The sequence below is a fragment of the Medicago truncatula genome, chromosome 2 (genome assembly GCF_003473485.1).
Source record: "Medicago truncatula cultivar Jemalong A17 chromosome 2, MtrunA17r5.0-ANR, whole genome shotgun sequence".
Lineage (NCBI taxonomy): Eukaryota > Viridiplantae > Streptophyta > Magnoliopsida > Fabales > Fabaceae > Medicago > Medicago truncatula.
The window spans coordinates 39,699,905-39,718,711 of record NC_053043.1 but is presented as its reverse complement, the minus strand read 5'-3'; the positions used below and the strand labels follow the sequence as shown (position 1 = coordinate 39,718,711).

Genomic DNA, 18,807 nt, shown 5'->3' with positions numbered 1-18,807 from the left:
TTAAAACCATAAAATAACCAAATCAATTTAAATGATTTGACCCAATCCTTGATTACACTTTAATATTTAATATATTGAAAGTTTTAATTTTTGTTTTTTAATTAGCAACTCAATAAATATAAGTTATGGAGTTATTATGGAAAGAATCTTAATATTTATTTTATAAATTATAAAAAAATGAATAATAACAGAAGAAGCCTCTCCTTCTCTTTCTCTATGTTCCTCTTTCTCTCTCTCTCTACACAGAAACATTTGCTCTCTGGCCGAACCCCTCCAATCTCTCACCACACCACACACAAACCTTAAACTCATTTCTTAACAAATCAAACTTCTCTTAAATCTCTCTCAATTGGATCTCAAAATCCTCCATTCTAAAAAACTTGATCAGATCGATTGATTGATTAACAACACTAACATTTTGCTCAGGGAAGGGCATTTTCATTGAAATGGGAATGCCCAATCCCAATCTCAATCTCAACAACCCCTTAAAACCATGAACAAACCCATTCTCATTTCTCAAGAAGACCAACTCCTCCAACAACAACACCAACACCAACACCAACACCAACAACTAGACCAACAAGATTTCTTTTACGAATCAAACGACCGTTTACTCTCTCTTTCCTCTTCCTGCTCTTGTTCTAACTCCAACTCTGACCAAGAAGACGAAGACCAAGAAAACAACAACAATAATTGTAATTACAATTTTGCCCTTAACAGTTACGACATATGGATCTCTCAACCTTCTTCCGTTTCAGAACGTCGTACTCGTCTTCTTCAAACTATTGGTCTCTCTTCCGATTTTGCCCTTTCACGTGGTAACCCAATCCCACCTTACAATGCCATATTCCGATCCAAATCTGACGGTCATAACAACAATTCTAATAACTCCTGTTTTATCTCTTCTACTGTAAATGTAAATACTTCTGTTCCCGGTAATTCTGGCGGATCCCCAGCTAAACCTCCATCTGGAAAGAATTCTTCTAGAAGAAGTCATTCCGGTGTTGATTTCTTGCCGGGGAATTCTTCTACTTTGCCGGACACGGGTGAAATTTCTGGTGAAGCTGTGCTTTCTAAAGAGATAGAATGTGATGAAATTGAAAAAGGGGAAGAACAAGCTTGTACTATCAGAGATCTTGATAATGGAAAAGAGTTTGTTGTGAAAGAAGTTAGAGAAGATGGAATGTGGAATAAAGTGAAGGAGGTTGGTACTGGGAGACAGTTGACTATGGAGGAATTTGAGATGACGGTTGGTCAATCTCCGATTGTGCAGGAGCTTATGCGCCGGCAGAATCACGAGGAGACTGGTGATGTAGCCGGTGGTGGTGTTGGAAATGGGAGTAATGGTAATGGAGGTTGTTCTAAGGGGAAGAAGAAAGGAGGGAGTTGGTTGAAGAGCATCAAGAGTGTTGCTAGTTCAATGGCGGGTCATAAGGAGAGGAGGAGTAGTGATGAGAGAGATACTTCGTCGGAGAAAGGCGGGAGGAGGTCGAGCTCGGCTACGGATGATAGTCAAGATGGTTCATTTCATGGACCTGAGAGGGTGAGAGTGAGACAATATGGGAAATCATGTAAAGAGTTAACTGCATTGTATAAGAGTCAAGAAATTCAAGCTCATAATGGATCAATTTGGAGTATTAAGTTTAGTTTAGATGGGAAATATCTTGCTAGTGCCGGTGAGGATTGTGTGATTCATGTTTGGCAGGTTGTGGAGTCTGAGAGGAAAGGGGAGTTGTTGCTTATGGAGAAACAGGAGGATGTTAATGTTAATATGTTATTTCTTGTTAATGGGTCGCCGGAACCCGCGACCTTGTCTCCTTTGGCGGATAATCTTCTGGAGAGGAAGAGAAAGGGGAGGTCGTCCGTTAGTAGGAAGTCGATGAGTTTGGACCAGTTTGTGGTCCCTGAACATGTGTTTGCACTCACTGAAAAACCCGTTTGCTCCTTTAAAGGTCATTTGGATGATGTGCTTGACCTCTCTTGGTCCAAGTCTCAGGTTAGCTTCTGTTTTTTGGATAGGTCTTTTTGTTTTGGTATTGCTGAGGTGTTTTCAACGACTTGGTGTCTATATTTGTAAAATTTATTATTCACTCTTACATGGCATCATTGGCTTTTGTTAAAGGATTTCTATTATTGACCGATGAACTAATGAATTAGCTTTTCTTGAACAATTTTTAGTTTATTTTTGTGTTTATATCACAAAACTCAGTATTCATTTTATAATTGGATAGAATTGTTTTCAAGTGGCTGAACAGGCATCAAGGGACAGATATTGGTTCCAAGTTGCATATAAGTGTACATTTATATGTTAAAATTGGTTCCGAGTTGCATCAGAGTACATTTAACTGTTAAAATTGGTTCCAAGTTGCATAAGAGTACATTTAAGTGTTAAAAATGTCTTGTACTAGTTATTAGAGTACATACTGGCCTATTTCTAGTTTTAGTGACTCTCCTTTCGGTTGCATTATTGCAGTCTTAAAAACATGTATTGTGGGAACAAGTAGAAAAAGTTTTGTCACAGTGAAAAGATTTCTGGATCTTTTTTCTTCGCTCCTATTCAATGAGACTCAAATTAGTGTTTATAAACTTCGTTTTTAATGGGTCTAAAATGGTTTATTTTTCCTATGGAGTTACGTTGTGATTTTAGGCCTTTCTTGGAAAGACGGCATTTAAAATGAACAATTTAGGGAGGCAACTTACACACAACATGGATGGTAGCAGTGCGTTTAGAGATTTCTTTATGTTCGATATTTTCTTTGACAAGGAAACATGGTTGAGTATATCTTAATTTTTTTACTGCAATTGCTATAGTGAACTGTGATGTGGATAACTTAAGATGTCTGTTGAAAAAAGCCGTAGCTTACTTAGGATGGTTATTTGTAACTTGGGGTGGGAAGTTGCTAAACACTAAACTAGACAATATCTTGATGTCTTTACAATGGGAGAGTAAATTTATATAGTTTTAAAATTAACTTCTGATTAGGTAGGCTGTAATCCATCCTTTTACCACAAAACTAAAATTATATTTATTTCCCCGGCTCAACAAATGTGTTTGAAATTTAAAAAAATAAAAATGACTTGTTCACCTTACCAAATTATTTTTGTTCAACTACCTCATATTCAATGTTAAGACAGACAAAAATTATTTGTAATTGGTTCTCGTTTATATTGTTTTATGAAACCACATTTACGTTGAAAGGTTTGGATCCTATTAAATAGGGGAAAAAACCTTTGAAAGTGTTGAACTGATTTGTTTAGTTTGCCAAACTTTCCCCCTTTAGTATACATTGGAGAGATGTTTATGTAAACTAGGCATTGTAACATCCTATTTGATTCATACCTTATTGTTATGGTAACACCAGTGGGACTAGGATGAGCACCTCTGGTAGTTATTAAATTTTGAAGAATGAATTATGATGATTGATAGCATAGCTAGCTGAGACAATTTCTTTGAATTTTGAATAGATTCAATGTGCAGGGTTTTATTGGTTTATTTATTTAGATACCTTTTTTCTATTAATGTCTGTTGAATAATATTTAAAATTGAAATATTTTTCATAAATCAGTTAATTTTGTTCTTGAAATACTGATTAAAATACCAGTGTTTAGATCATCCTTGTAATGTTTATACTCCACATTTTGCACAGCACTTGCTCTCATCTTCAATGGACAAAACAGTGCGGCTGTGGCATTTGTCTAGCAAGTCTTGTTTGAAGATTTTTTCACACAGTGACTATGGTGAGTAAATGTAATCATTCTATCATCTTGCAATAAACTTATCTTCGGACTCCCTAAACCTGAGTTGCAGTCATGTAGGCCACTCTAATGTGCATGTATATATAACAGAGCACCCGTGTACTTTTTATGTGTTTTTATCGAAGTTTCTGCTGCCTCTTCCCTACTAAAAATTGAATTAAATTTGAAGTCTGTCCTATCCCTATCCAATCTGATTCAAGATTAGTTTTTGAGACCAATTATGCGCAAGGCACAATTTTATCATAATATTTGTCTTCACTGCATATAGGACAAGTTATACAGGAGTTCTTTAATATCCTATAGGGTGGTTAAATTTAGGAGTCAACGCAATTTAATACCCTCGCTCCCTCCTTTTTTTTTTTTTTTTTTTTCCTGTGCTAATTATATCTTTTTTCGTTTCAATCTGCTTTCTGGCTGGCACAGTAACTTGCATCCACTTTAATCCTGTCGATGATAGATACTTCATTAGTGGATCTTTGGATGCTAAGGTTCGCATATGGAGCATTCCGGATCGACAAGTTGTTGATTGGATTGATCTTCATGAGATGGTCACTGCTGCTTGTTATACACCTGATGGTCAGGTTGGTTCAAGGTTAATATGCATCCATTTCAGACTTCAGAAATTCAACTGTTCACTTACAACTTAGTTAAATTGTCTGTGCAGGGTGCACTAGTTGGTTCATACAAGGGTAGCTGTCATTTATATAATACATCTGGTACTGTCAGAGGCTTTTTCTCTTCTTTATATAATAATTGTGTCTATTTATCTATACTCTATTCTGACAATTGTGGCCACTGGTTAACATCTTGTTTTTATATTCTGTTCAGAAAATAAGTTGCAACAGAAAAGTCAGATCAATCTGCAGAACAAGAAAAAGAAATCAAATCACAAGAAAATTACTGGTTTCCAGGTAATTTAATGATTTACTGGCTTACAGCTGTACCTAAGTTATGATGCTTATGATTGTCTTTGTATTTGCATTTTTTGAACAGTTTGCCCCAGGAAGTTCATCAGAAGTACTTATCACATCTGCTGACTCTCGAATACGGGTTGTTGATAGTATTGATCTGGTTCATAAGTTTAAAGGTGTGTAACACGAGCAAACAACAAGTAAAATTTATTTAAAAGATCATATAACAAGTGAATTGACCATTTGTATGATAAATTGTATTTAATTATATGGTCAAACCAATTCGTGCCGATCAAACTGATGTAAGTTTCTTGCAGGCTTTCGAAATGCAAGTAGCCAGATTTCAGCCTCCCTCACAGCAAATGGTAAATATATTGTTGCTGCAAGTGAGGATTCCCATGTATACATCTGGAAAAATGAAGCCGATTGCAGGCCCAACAGAAGTAAAGGTGTCACCGTGACACAGTCGTATGAACATTTTCACTGTAAAGATGTGTCAGTGGCCATTCCCTGGCCTGGTATGGGTGATGCATGGGACATGCATGATACATTTTCTGGAGCGCAACCTGAGCTTGATAGCAACAATGACGAAATCGCATCAGCCAATCATCCTCCTACACCTGTAGAGGAAAACTTCGGTGTCGAGGGTTCACGGTCTGCTTCAGGTTACAATAGTCCACATCACGCAACCATTGCGAGTGCGACAAACAGTTACTTTTTTGATAGAATTTCTGCAACATGGCCAGAAGAAAAACTTCTTCTAGCTGCAAGAAATCAAAGCCCTCGTGTCAGTATGGATTTCTCAAATGGGGTAAGTCAAAAAATGTCAGCCTGGGGTATGGTGATTGTTACTGCCGGTCTTCGAGGTGAGATTAGAACTTTCCAAAATTTTGGATTGCCACTTCGAATATAAGAGACCATAGAATATGTGTATGACTATATAGCACAGCGGAGAGCGAGTTGATTTCAGCTCAGAAGGCAGTTGACATCACCTTCTCCATAAGCTGGCAAAAACCTGTACAGAAAAGTGGGTGAGATTTGTAATATTAGCGGGGTTTCATTTATTTCCTTGTTCTTGTGCTTATTGGATGAAGATAGGTTATCATTCCATTCATGCACTCAGGGGGGAAATGGGGGAGGGGGGAAACATTGTTAAACAAAAAGAAAAAAGAAGAAAAAAAAAGGTACATCAGGAATTTAGAAACCGATGAATGTAATCGGGAAATGTAGAGTAACGCGAGTATGGGAAAAGCTTATTGAAATTAGAAATGATGATTCTTTTATACTTGTTGCCTTGAGTTTTTTTTTGTTGTGGAATTCAATATGTTGTTGTCCAAGTAAATCAGTTTCTAATAAATAGCATAGATGCAAAATTTAGTGTCACTAAAGTCATTGTTCTGTCCAGAAATTTATCTATAACATCAAAAGATAAAATAGATTTGCAAAATTCTCGTGTATATAAAAACTCAGGCTCAAGTTGTAGTTGCTTATGCACTTGTAATTTTTTAAGTAATAGTGATACTTTTGGGATAAGAAATTTGATTTTCACATTCTTTTATTTAAATTTGAACTATTTGGATCTTATGCCCTGCAAAATTAGCGTGCTTTCACAAAAACTGATCACTCAATGAAAGACTTGACGGAATTTGATCACTCAATGAAAAATTAGTTGCTTATGTGCTATAGAGTGGAAATGTTAAAGTTCAATTAAGCTTAAGAGTGGAAATGTTGAAATTCAATTATTTAAATCTCAAAAAAAAAAAAATATATATATATAATCATAATAATAACAGGTCTGACCGGGTTTCAATCCTATGCACTTATACGTGACTTTATAATTATTTTGTCATTTCGTCTATTAAAAAATACTAACAATAATAACACTGAGTTTGAAATTCATAAAAATAGAATAGAACAGTTAAATTTTCATGACGGTAACAAATTAAAAAAGCACATTATGGTAAACGACTGTTAAAAAAGTTAAACTTACAATCCAATTGATAAAACTATGAGTTTGGATTCTAAAATATAGGATATTGACGTTTCATAGAGCTCTATCTTAAAGATCAGTTGAACACATGCTGCCTCATCAAACTATAGTACATCTACTGTCTCATTTTTAATGTTATATTTGCCACACAAAAAATGTTTCAAAAATAGTTTTATTATTGGTTTTTTTTTTTTCTCAAGTAGTCTAGTGACTAGAGCTCACATATTTTAAATATGGAGAAGTGGGGTGTCCGGGGTTTGAACCTCGACCCCTACATATAATATGCAATTTTCATACCAACTAAGTTAAACTCATGAGGATAATTGTTAGTTTTTAAGGTAGTATTACTTATTTTTTAAATCATAACCTCTATTTTTTGTAAAAAAAAAAAAAGGTATGCCATTTTTTTTGTTACAAGATTAATTAAAAAAGAAACAGGAAAATGAAAGGAAGACAGGAACAAAAGTTAAAACAACTAGTTCTTAATGAAGAGAGTTCCTAATTCGTCCGTCCTAAGAAGCGGTAACAGGCCTTTGGAATAAACTGTCAAAACATCATCCGCAGAGGCTCCTAATTTTATCATAAAGTCCGCACTTTGGTTGCCCACTCTAAAAGTGTGGTGGAGCGTGTAACCTCTAGAATTCAACAAGTCCTTAATGTCCTGGATGAGCACGGCACAAACATGGAAGTGGGAGGTATCATCATTTATGAGATTAACTGCCTGAGGTGAGTCGGAGTAGCAAACCAAAACTGCAAAATTCATGCTAGCTGCCATTGTAAGACATCTGTGCAGTGATGTCAATTCAGCTAACAAGATGTCGTTGGGGCCATTGATGAAGCCCGAGATGCCAGCAACATAACTACCTGTGAAGTTTCAGATCACACCTCCAAAACCAGTACGAATAGGATCTCCAATGCAGCTTATAAAAATTATCCATTTAATTAATAGTATGTGCATCACAAATAAAAATTATCCGCCCTTCAAAAAATAAATGAAAAAAAATCATTGGCTAATGTTTCTCGAATTGTACTCCGCGTTTAATTTCTTTATAACTTTTATTTCTTTTTTAGTATAGACCCTCTTTGCAACAAAAAAAATCTGTAACTTTATATTTGTAATAATACTATAATAATGAATACATCAATATTTGATAAGATTAATTTTGTAAAATTGTTATTATCTTTTTATTTTTATTTTTATAGTTTCTTATTTGTATGAATTAAATAAATAAAACGAATGCAATAGTTATAATGAGAGAGTATAAACTTAGGTCTTAGTCATGTGGTCATGTGATTTGCCAACTCATTCATTAATCGTTATTTCTAGAAGTCTAAGCCATTGTTTTTGCTATTGTATGTACAACAAAAGAGATGATATTTGTAATATTATTTTATGATAACTTTTGAAACAACTCTCTCATATTTATGTTGTATTTTTACTCCTTTTCTTTTTTATTTTTTCTCTATTTTTTTTGTCTTTGAAAAATAGTGAAGAAATGGTTTTCCAAAAGTTGTCCGAAAAATATTTTTACAAATATCATTCCTCGTGCAACAAAGGGAAGCTAATAACATCATTTTTTCGTCTTGTGTGGCGTTTGATTACGCGTCTTGTCGCGGTGTTTGTTCAGTTCCTATTGAAAAATCTACCTCAATCAATTACAAATTCAAGCAATGATTTGGACGTCAACGTTGCAGATCCGGAAGCATGAGTAATTCGGTGATTTAAGTTTTATCATATTATTTGTATGCATTTTGCCGTTGTATGCTATTAACTTGGGTGTTGTGAGTTTGTTCGCATATTCATCCTTTACGTTTTTAACGATGTTTGTATCTGATGTACTCTATTGATTTGAATGAAAGAATATCGTTTTGTTTTTGTCAAAAAAAACATCTTTTTTTCTTCTAAGAAAGACCCACAAAATGTGTATGAAAATAATATTAAACCTCTAGAGATAAAAGAGGTGGGTGTGTCAACATAAGAGGTGTTAATATTCCCCCCTACACAAAATGAACCTGTTGAGTAAAAGTAGGCCAATCAGACAGTGGCTAAGGTAAGGACAACATAGTACTGAGGCCTTTTGTCATATATGCTACTTGCAGCTGCTAAATATATAGTATCCCAAACTTTCTACTATCTTCTTTTAAGAAGAAACCAACAACGATTTTCTTTTTTACTAATAAAATCAACAAATGATTTATAAGCAAAGAAAAATTATAATTCACAGTCCCAACGCAAATTGAATGCAATGATATTTTAACTTATTTCCAATATAAAACAAGATGTAAAATTATGTAATTTTGCTTATACAGGCCGTATGAAGTAAATTTTTAACACACATTTTTTAATTCACAACATTCTTATCGGTTGAAATATGGGAGTCTCATCAAATTTATGTGCAATTCATATAATTTTGGAGAGTTATTTGCAAATTTCAACCAATAAAAATGAGTATGTTAAACCAAAGAGTAATAGTCGTTTTAATCTCTAAATGTATAACGAGCAGTCACAATAGTACATTAATATTCGAAATTCCCAAATAGTCTCTGTTTGTACACTTTTTTGGTCAAAATAGTCGTTGACGGTAAAATATATCCTCAAAGATGACATTAACTCTTTTTATATAGGATTTATGTGACGGTAAGTAAATACTTATAGTGAATGAAATGATAATAAATAAGTATATTGAGAGACTAATATGATATTATTTGTTGAAGAAATCAAAATGAAATATATTAAATAATGCGGTCAGAGCTCCTCAGTACAAGGTGTACCAGAGAGACCACCCAAAAAACAAACAGTCATACACAATATTTACAAGAACAAAGGTCAGTCGATACCCAAACAAAGCATCTCTGAGAACCGTACACAAAAGTGGCGTTATTAGCTTTCAGCCACAAAAACGAATAAAATTTAACCTTTTATAATAGCTGTAAAATGGGAGTTTCAATGTTATTGAATAGCCTGTTGCTGCGTTCATTCCAAACCTTCATAGGTACTTGCTTATGCCAGACAAGATCACTCGTTCCGTCAACTGTGGGAAAGATCGGATTTTTCAGAATTTGATATGCACCTCTCACAGCGTACCCATCATGTATGTCCGGATCCCACTGCCACCCGTCAAAAACATCAGACTGCACAAAAACACCATTAAGTAAGTGCCTACACTCCTCTACCATCCCCTCTTCCTACGCCCACAATCTTCTCCTCCAACTCCACGCCTCACCCCATCCTCCCATCTAAGCGCACACATGTCAGCTATTGTACTCAACTTATTTGTTGCTAAATCAAATAAGCGAGCAAACCTCATACAAAAAGGGACATCTCCTAACCATCTATCATACCAAAAAAAGGTATTCGTCCCATACCTTATCACTTTCGACACCCTCTCTGCAAACCAGCCCCCGTCAACTTCAGCTACCCCATCCCTAATCTTCGCTATCTCCCTCCACCAAGAAGAAACACTCCGACCCCCAACCTCCAACACCATTTACTTAACAAAGCTATATTAAACTCCCTCAACTGCCTTACCCCCAACCCTCCATACTCCTTTTGTAAACAAACAGAGCTCCAAGCAATCCAGGAAATTTTCCTGTTATCCTCACACCCTCTAAAAAAAAAAAAATTAAAAACAGATTCATGGAAGAGATTATACCTGACGGAGCTTTGAAAAAGGAAAGAGCATAGACAGGAAGCGAGGTCAGGACAAACTTGAGAAAAACGAACCGGCCCCCGGATGATAGAAATCGACTTTGCCACCCCGACAATCTAGATTTAATAGTAGACACCACATGTTCTCAAAACGCTAACCTCCGAGGATCACCTCCAATCGATAGACTAAGATACAAGAACATAATTTTACCCACCTTACAGTTTAAAATAGAAGCCGTCTCTCTGTCAACCAAGAATCCGCAATTTAATTCCAACCAACTAATATGACACTATTAACAAAACATTCACATAGGAGATTATTTTGACTAACATATCACACAATACTATTTTAAAATTTTAATACATTGAAGAACTATTGTAACTATCTGTTATACATTTTAGGATCTAAATGACTATTATCCTAATAAAAACAACTAATGTCACCGACAATGTATTGCCAGAGCTGCTCTAAAAAAAAGAAATGATATTTGTATAATCATTTTTGACAATTTTCTCTTTCATACTCACATATTATGTTTTTACTTTCTCTCTATTGTTTTGTTTTTTTTGTCAATACCTCATTTTCTTTGTAAATTATAGTTGTTCCATAAGTTATCATTAAAATGGTCAAAATGGTCGTAAACAAAAAATCATGAAATTCACCTTCTATCCATAAAATTATCTCCACACCCAATCGCTTTCTCGCATTTGATATTATCATGACATAGCCTATAACCATAATGGGGTCTCTGACACGGAGTGGCTCCTATTGGCAACACTAAAATTAAAATATCTTTTTTCTTATGAAATCTAAAACTCAAAATTTTATTGGTTGATTTTAAAGGATGTGGCATATGCACATGCTGCTAATTATCTTATCCTCACATATCAAGTGTAACATTTTCACTTTATAAATTCATTTTCAAACCCACAATTTTAATAACAACACTTTTATTACATTCATTTTCATATTACTAAGGTTCATTCAATCTTACTTTGCTAAGTTTCAATGGCTCTTCAAGCTACTTCTTGCCTTCCTGCTTCTTTCTCCATTACAAAAGAGGTTTGTTATTGTTATTGTTCTTGTTCTTGTATTTTTTTTTATCGTATATGCTTTTTCCAAAGTTGATAATTGAGCTGAAAATTTGGAAAATGTTTTTGTAGGGAAAGATTGGTGCATCTCTCAAGGATTCAACATTTTTTGGTGTTTCATTGTCTGATTCTTTGAAAGGTGATTTCAGCTCTTCTGCATTGAGGTGCAAGGTAACTGAAAACAAAAGCTTGGTTTTCTTAATTTCAAGTTTTTTTTTTTAGCCATAAATGTTAGTATGTTAATTGTTATGTTAGCAAATTAAAATATTTGAGTATAAATTTGAATTGTTTCAACTTATCTTTGAGTATATGAAAATATTTTGCTTGATTTCTTTTGGGGGTATTCTGCATGCATAAATGTTTGAACAATTTAGGTGAGTTTGTCCGGATCACGGTGTCATCTTGATTTTGTCAAATTCACCGTTATTCCAAAGGGTGTGTGTTATTCAAAAGAATTGAGGAATGTGTGAAATTTCCCAAATTGTGAGTGTTCATTTTAAAAATATTAAAGATGTGAGTCTTGTGTTTGTGGAAGCATAGCTCAGAAAATGAATCCTGTTCCCCAAAATATTTTTTTGAAGAAGCTAAATTAGTCCACCTAAATTGACATTAGAGAGAATCGAACCTGAGACCTCAAGGAGGAGCACACTCTCAGGTCCCAATTCCCCAAAATATTAGTATATGGGTGATATTTATTGTTTAGTCAAATTCAGAGTTGTGAATTTCACAAAAATAATATAACATTTCAATAACTTCACTTATACTTCAATGATATTTTATAACAAATTTCTAAATATTTTGATTATATATTTATACCTTAATGTAGTAACCAGCGCGACCTGAGCGCATGCACAAGTATACCTTTATTTTTCGTGGACATTGTCTAATTTTTGTTTTGTTTATCTCTATCAGAGGGAATTGCGACAAAAAGTCGGTGCTGTGAGGGCAGAGACAGCAGCTACAGCCACTCCAGCGGTTACCAAATCTTCACCTGATGGCAAGAAAACATTGAGGAAAGGAAGTGTTGTGATCACTGGTGCTTCATCTGGATTAGGCCTAGCCACTGCTAAGGCTTTGGCTGAGACAGGAAAATGGCATGTAATTATGGCTTGCAGGGATTTCCTCAAAGCTTCAAGAGCTGCAAAATCTGCTGGCATGGCTAAGGAAAACTACACAATCATGCACTTAGACCTTTCCTCTCTCGACAGCGTTCGCCAATTCGTCGATAACTTCAGGCGATCTGAAATGCCGTTGGATGTGCTTGTTAACAATGCTGCTATTTACTTGCCAACTGCTAAGGAACCTACATTCACTGCTGAAGGATTTGAGCTTAGTGTTGGGACAAACCATCTTGGACACTTTCTTCTTTCGCGCCTTTTGCTTGAGGACCTGGGCAAATCTGACTACCCTTCAAAGCGCTTGATCATTGTCGGCTCAATCACAGGTATAGTTCATTATTATGTCTGTCAGTGGTTAAAACATGATATGTTACTGCTATCAGGCCGCAATGTCAAGGTTTTTGACGTATCAGCGACCACAATGTGACTGCGATTGAAGTCACATTTAACCGTGTTTCTCTGCAATATCAAGGATTGTTATCTTAGCTGCATTTTATACTGATTGTGTATGAATTAAACAGGTAACACAAACACATTGGCTGGAAATGTACCGCCAAAGGCTAACCTTGGTGACTTGAGGGGACTTGCCGGTGGTTTGAATGGGCTTAACAGTTCCGCCATGATAGATGGTGGAGATTTTGATGGTGCCAAGGCATACAAGGACAGCAAAGTGTGTAACATGCTCACAATGCAAGAGTTCCATAGACGATACCATGAGGAAACTGGAATCACATTTGCTTCCCTTTACCCTGGTTGCATTGCCACAACAGGCTTGTTTAGGGAGCACATTCCCTTGTTCAGAACTCTATTCCCTCCATTCCAGAAGTACATCACCAAAGGCTACGTCTCAGAAGATGAAGCAGGAAAGAGACTTGCTCAGGTAAAAAGAGACTGTTTCAACTGACTTATTTAAGTTTATCTATTGACATACGCACGTGTAAGACTGTTCTGGAGGGATTATGAAAACAGCTTATGACATATCCATAAGCTGCTTTCAGATTATTTTCATAATATATCAAGGACATCTTGTGAAAACAGCTTATAGCTGACATGAAACAATTATGTCATGACTCTTTACTGTTTAGTTCAGATGCTTATCTAGACAGGGGCAAATAGCAATAACACTCATGGAATGTGATTCTGAAAAGTGCATGAATCATTGGAAGTATCTTCATTTCTCATGTATGGTTGTTTGTTTTCAAATGTAGGTTGTGAGTGATCCAAGCCTAACAAAATCTGGTGTTTACTGGAGCTGGAACAAAGCTTCTGCTTCATTTGAAAACCAGCTATCCCAGGAGGCAAGTGATGTAGAGAAGGCTCGCAAGGTGTGGGAAGTTAGTGAGAAACTTGTTGGTTTGGCCTAAGCTGAGAGCCTCCAACATCTATGCTAAGTAAAAGGCAGAGGCATTGCCTTGCCATGGAAGGAAAATGATGTCCTAGAAGAGTGAAAATGATATCATGTTGAGTGCATTAATTGATGTTTTGTTAGATAGGAACCTTTTTTTTTTGTCTTAATGTAGGAGTCGATGAATCAATAAAATCATTCAACTGTTTGGCTAAGTGCTTATAGACTTTCTGAAATAACTGTGCATAGTGAAATTCCTCTTAAATCTTGTTCAAGTTTTCCACTAAAAGTCATTTTAGTTAACTCAGGCATAACAATGTGTTTGAAACTATCGTCTTCAAGCTATTAACACACCTTCAATTGAAAGCTGCCACACGTAGCTTTCACACCGAAAGTGTGCTTAATAGCACAATACTACCATGAAAACAAATACTCAGCAGAGTAAATGTTTTAACCGGCGGTGAGATTATCAGAATTATGGTAAACCTCACAATTTTAACAAAAGTTAGACTTTGGAGTATTAACGAAATCGTGGTTCCACCGTAATTTAACTAATAAGATTTTGCTTCATAAAAAGGAAACTGTGCAGGCCTAAGAAGGGAAAACGGGATGTTATGAGAGTTTATTCCTTTGAAAAAGGTAACATTCTTATTATTTGAATGCAAATATTAACTAAACGGCCGAGTGAAAAAGTTAGGATGGGTTTTTCATATAAAATTATACAAATCTAATTCTATTTTTCACTCTTATTTGTAAGCATATATAAGAAACGAACCTATAACAAAAACAAAGGTTTGGTGGCTTAATAACCATGTCATCATGGACATATAGCTATGACTTGTTCCTATAAAGGAGCTTCTAGCCTATATACTTCAAGACAAAATGCATACATTGAGACTGAAGTTAATTTTAAAAATAAAACCAACATTTTATAACAAGTATCATGGACTATGAAGCACTAAGATCAGGAACAACCGTGCATCACAGTTTACTCTTTGAACATATCATATTGCACTTGAAAACCACAGTTCAAAATTTGCAGGTTTTACTTCATATTTACAAAATTTATTACATCTCATTGGCGACCCGATAGATTGTGGTTTTGGGGATGCGAGTATACATTTGTAATATACATATGTTGCTTCAACTATCAAGCGACTCAAAGTTCATAGCCAGGGAACCTTGCCACCTGTGGATCAATCATGTCTACAAAGGTATATGTCATTCCTCCAAGACCTTCGAATAAGGAATAAGGACGATCTCCTCCATGCATCTTTCCTTGGCCGATCAATTCTTGCGCTCTATCAAGTAGAAAGCAAGAAAATCCTTTAGCCCTGTACAAGTACTCCTTGTTTCCTGTCAATCTGTACAGAGAAAGAAAGACATAGGTGTTCCCACTGATGCCATGGCAAATTCCAACTCGCTTAAGAAGACCCCTCTTCCACACTACTTCTCCTGCATCTTCCGCTGCTTGCAAAAATTCTCTATCCCCAAAAACCTAATTATGGTAAAGAAATTAGTCACGTGATCTTAATTTTCATTGAATTGTCAAGATCACTTTCAGTTTAACTTTTTAAGTACACCATACAATGAACACTGCAAAATCCATTGCAATCAGGTTAGTGCAAATTTATCGGTTCCTTTACATCATATTGACTCGGCATGAAGCTTGTATTTGAATATGGAAACGAATGAGAAGATTGCCTCATTATCAAAAAAATAAAGGGAAATATTACCTCGGCTGCTTTTACAAGCGTAAGAGTTACTCCAGGAGCACCGTGACACCAATGCACAAGACGGTCAGATTCACTTCCTTCACTAGAGGGATAATTGCCACTCGAGAAACGGTTTTTAATCATGTAGCGTAGCGTACCCTTGATATCTTCCACCTCATCTGGCTTAAGTTCCATGTCCATCAAAACGTTCATAATTCCTGCAAGTCCATGAGCAGCACCCCAGTATTTCTTCCCATGCCATTCATACATCAAAGGACATCTTCCCTTGTGAGCCAATTTTCTACCAGTTGTTATAACTTCATCCACAATTGGTCTCTGTCAAAAGTTAAATTAAAAGTCAATTTTCATGGCAAGTCGACATGATTTTGACAAGTTAAATTGCAAATAAGAACGCCATGATGAATAACATATGCCTTACCATGTAGGTAGTAGGTATTGTGTCTTTACCGACATGCTTGTTTAAGAATGAACAAGCCCATAAGTAACCTGTTCTGCCATACAATAACTCATAGGGCAAATCACAGGGTAGCTCAATCTGTTCCAAAAATAAAAGCACCAATACGAAAAAAGAAATTGAACACCCGAAATTCATGTGTAAATTGGACTATCATAAGATCGTGATTCATAAATAAAAAAATATAACAAAATGCCTCTTTGAATTGTCTAAGGTAATAGTCAAGTAATCTCTCATCACCAGCATGCTTAGCTATAACAGCACCAAGAGCACAAACACCGGCACGGCCACAGATGAACGTCACACGGCTGCAACTCAATACATTAGCAAATAAAACTAAAATCACCTTATTTCCCATCCTCTCATATCAGGCTGAAACTTTACTTGTTCAATCTAAGTAATTTCTAAACACAAGTTTGAAACTACAGTTCAAGCCATTTCCTAACTTTAATCCTAAGGATAAACACAAGCGCAAATTTCTCAAGTAACATCACCAGACAACAAAATATATTAACATATAAGCTAATAACAAGCAGTTCTATTGTCATTATACTTCAAAATCCAACTATTCATAGCAATTAAAATTCTCTAACTGAGCATTTCAAAACAGTTGCGCAATTTGAACAACGAAATTTAGACAGCGTTCGCTACAACTTCTATAAGCAGTTAATGCAGTTCAAATAGGTAGTCAATTACGTTAAACAGATGGTTTATGGATATACCATGTTTCAAAATTCATCATAAACCATAAATTTGGATGTCATCGACTATGATTTCCAGGTGTTCAAATCTACATGGAGTTGAACATCTGAAAATAATGGTTAACCACATTCAAATTTGTGGTTAATGAAGTTACATTGGTATTGGTGGTACATGAGTTTCAACACCTGATATATCCATAAACCATCTAAATTGCATTAACCACTTAAAAAGTTATTGCAAAAAGTTGTCTACATTTAATTGTACATAAATCATTTCTCTTTGAAAACTACGCCTTACAACAGCTAAGTTAAGTCTTATCCGATGCATGAAATAGAGAGTACCTTGAATTTGCTGAAGCAGAATCACAAGCCTTTACAATCTTCAAGCATAAATTAAGATCATCCACATTCTTGCTTACTTGGTAGGACTTAAACACCAAGTATGCCGTTCCAAGAACTCCCGTGTAAAGAGTATAGTCCTTCACACGGTTCACACCAGAACCCCATGTCTCACTCACCACCTTAAAAATATTACATAAACAACTTAGTTAAACACTTATAAGATAAGCGTCTATCACATAAATGCTTATGTATAGGTTATTTCTATAACAAAAGATACAATAAAGTCAAACTGTTTATTTTTCATACAAGTTACACATTGTTTTCATAAGCTACGCGAGTATGAAAATAAGCTAAAAACAGCTTAAAGACATGTGACAAGTTGTTTTCATAAGCTCTTTCAAATAGTAGATAAATGCAAACAATGCAATCCAATTAGGCCTAAGAAGAATTAGAAAACACAGCACAAACACTTTGTGAGCAAATACACACCGACCCATTACAGCACCAACGTTAAAGTTACAAACTTGAGCATACCCAAAATTAAAAAACACAAATGGAATGAAACCCAGAGAGAAAAAATGAAAATTTTTGTGGAGTACCGATTGTTTGAAGTGAAGTGCTGTAGCTTGTAGTTTGGAGGTGAGTGTTTGATAAGGTAGAGAAAGGAGTGAGGTGAGAGAGTGTTGTGTTGGTGTTTGGGAAGAGGTTGCTTCTTCTTCTTCATCTTCAAGTGTTGTCTCTGCCCCTGCCGTGAATGGTGGCAAGTTGTTCGGAAAAAAGCGATCAGACATCTCGGGCCAAAGGTGCAGAATACAGACAATAGTTACCGTCTAGAGAGCTCGATAAAAAGAAGGCTAAAATATGGTTTTGGTCCCTGCAAATATGTCTCGTTTTGGTTTTAGTCCCTGCAAATATGTCTCATTTTGGTTTTGGTCCCTGGCTCCACTTTTGTGATAATTTGCACACGTGTCACATGATGACTTAACCATTTATTAGAGAAATAGTCCTTGCAAAATCTTTTGATTTTGAAAAAGGTCCCTCACAAAATATTTTGTTTTTGGAAATAGTCCCAGGGACTATTTCCAAAAACAAAATATTTTGTGAGGGACTATTTCCAAAAACAAAATATTTTGCAGGGACCAAAAACAACAAATTTTTTTTGCAGGGACTAAAACCAAAACGAGACATATTTGCAGGGATCAAAACCATATTTTAGCCTAAAAAGAACAAATGAATGTTATTGAATTCAAAATGACGTGTGCATATTTGCAAACTTTGTCCGTAAAAAAATGTAAGTATTTATTCATTGAAAAAAATAAATTGACACAATTTTTAATACATAATTTTTATATTTGATATTGCTAAAAAATAAATTATATTTGATATACTACTAACATGTGCATATTTGTTAGTCCTTTTCATCAAAAAATGTACGGACTCATTCTCAATCAATTTTGATATAAATTTAAGGTTTAAGTGCAGTTTTGCCCCTCTATTTTGATTGAATTGGAATTTTACCCTCCTATTTTAAAACTCAGAATTTTACCCCTTCAATTTAATGTTTTTCGGAATTTTACCCCCCCACCACATTTGAGTATATTTTGGCTGATGTGGCTTTTAAAATATTATCTTTTATCCACCTAATTAATTATTTAAATTAAATAATTTTTAATTACAAAAAATAAATAACTTTTTAAAAAAATCGAAAAAAAC

General features: G+C 35.1%; 3 protein-coding genes across 3 annotated transcripts; 2 read left to right on the top strand and 1 right to left on the bottom strand.

The window, feature by feature from the left end:
* The first annotated feature begins 201 nt into the window (after positions 1-201).
* On the top strand, positions 202-6,050 carry LOC25487371 (WD repeat-containing protein 44). The gene is made up of 7 exons (XM_013609283.3): positions 202-1,996; positions 3,648-3,738; positions 4,180-4,337; positions 4,421-4,472; positions 4,585-4,667; positions 4,750-4,843; positions 4,985-6,050. The coding sequence occupies exons 1-7, from the start codon at positions 494-496 to the stop codon at positions 5,578-5,580; spliced, it is 2,577 nt and encodes an 858-aa protein (XP_013464737.1). The 5' UTR covers positions 202-493; the 3' UTR covers positions 5,581-6,050.
* Positions 6,051-11,207: 5,157 nt separating this feature from the next.
* Positions 11,208-14,100, top strand: LOC25487370 (protochlorophyllide reductase, chloroplastic). The gene is made up of 5 exons (XM_013609282.3): positions 11,208-11,369; positions 11,471-11,569; positions 12,311-12,842; positions 13,038-13,396; positions 13,725-14,100. The coding sequence occupies exons 1-5, from the start codon at positions 11,316-11,318 to the stop codon at positions 13,878-13,880; spliced, it is 1,200 nt and encodes a 399-aa protein (XP_013464736.1). The 5' UTR covers positions 11,208-11,315; the 3' UTR covers positions 13,881-14,100.
* A 748-nt stretch (positions 14,101-14,848) lies between these two features.
* On the bottom strand, positions 14,849-17,935 carry LOC25487369 (lanC-like protein GCR2). The gene is made up of 6 exons (XM_013609281.3): positions 17,694-17,935; positions 17,095-17,273; positions 16,248-16,359; positions 16,016-16,132; positions 15,598-15,912; positions 14,849-15,359 (listed from the first exon to the last, which is right to left on the bottom strand). The coding sequence occupies exons 1-6, from the start codon at positions 17,883-17,885 to the stop codon at positions 15,021-15,023; spliced, it is 1,254 nt and encodes a 417-aa protein (XP_013464735.1). The 5' UTR covers positions 17,886-17,935; the 3' UTR covers positions 14,849-15,020.
* Positions 17,936-18,807: the final 872 nt, after the last annotated feature.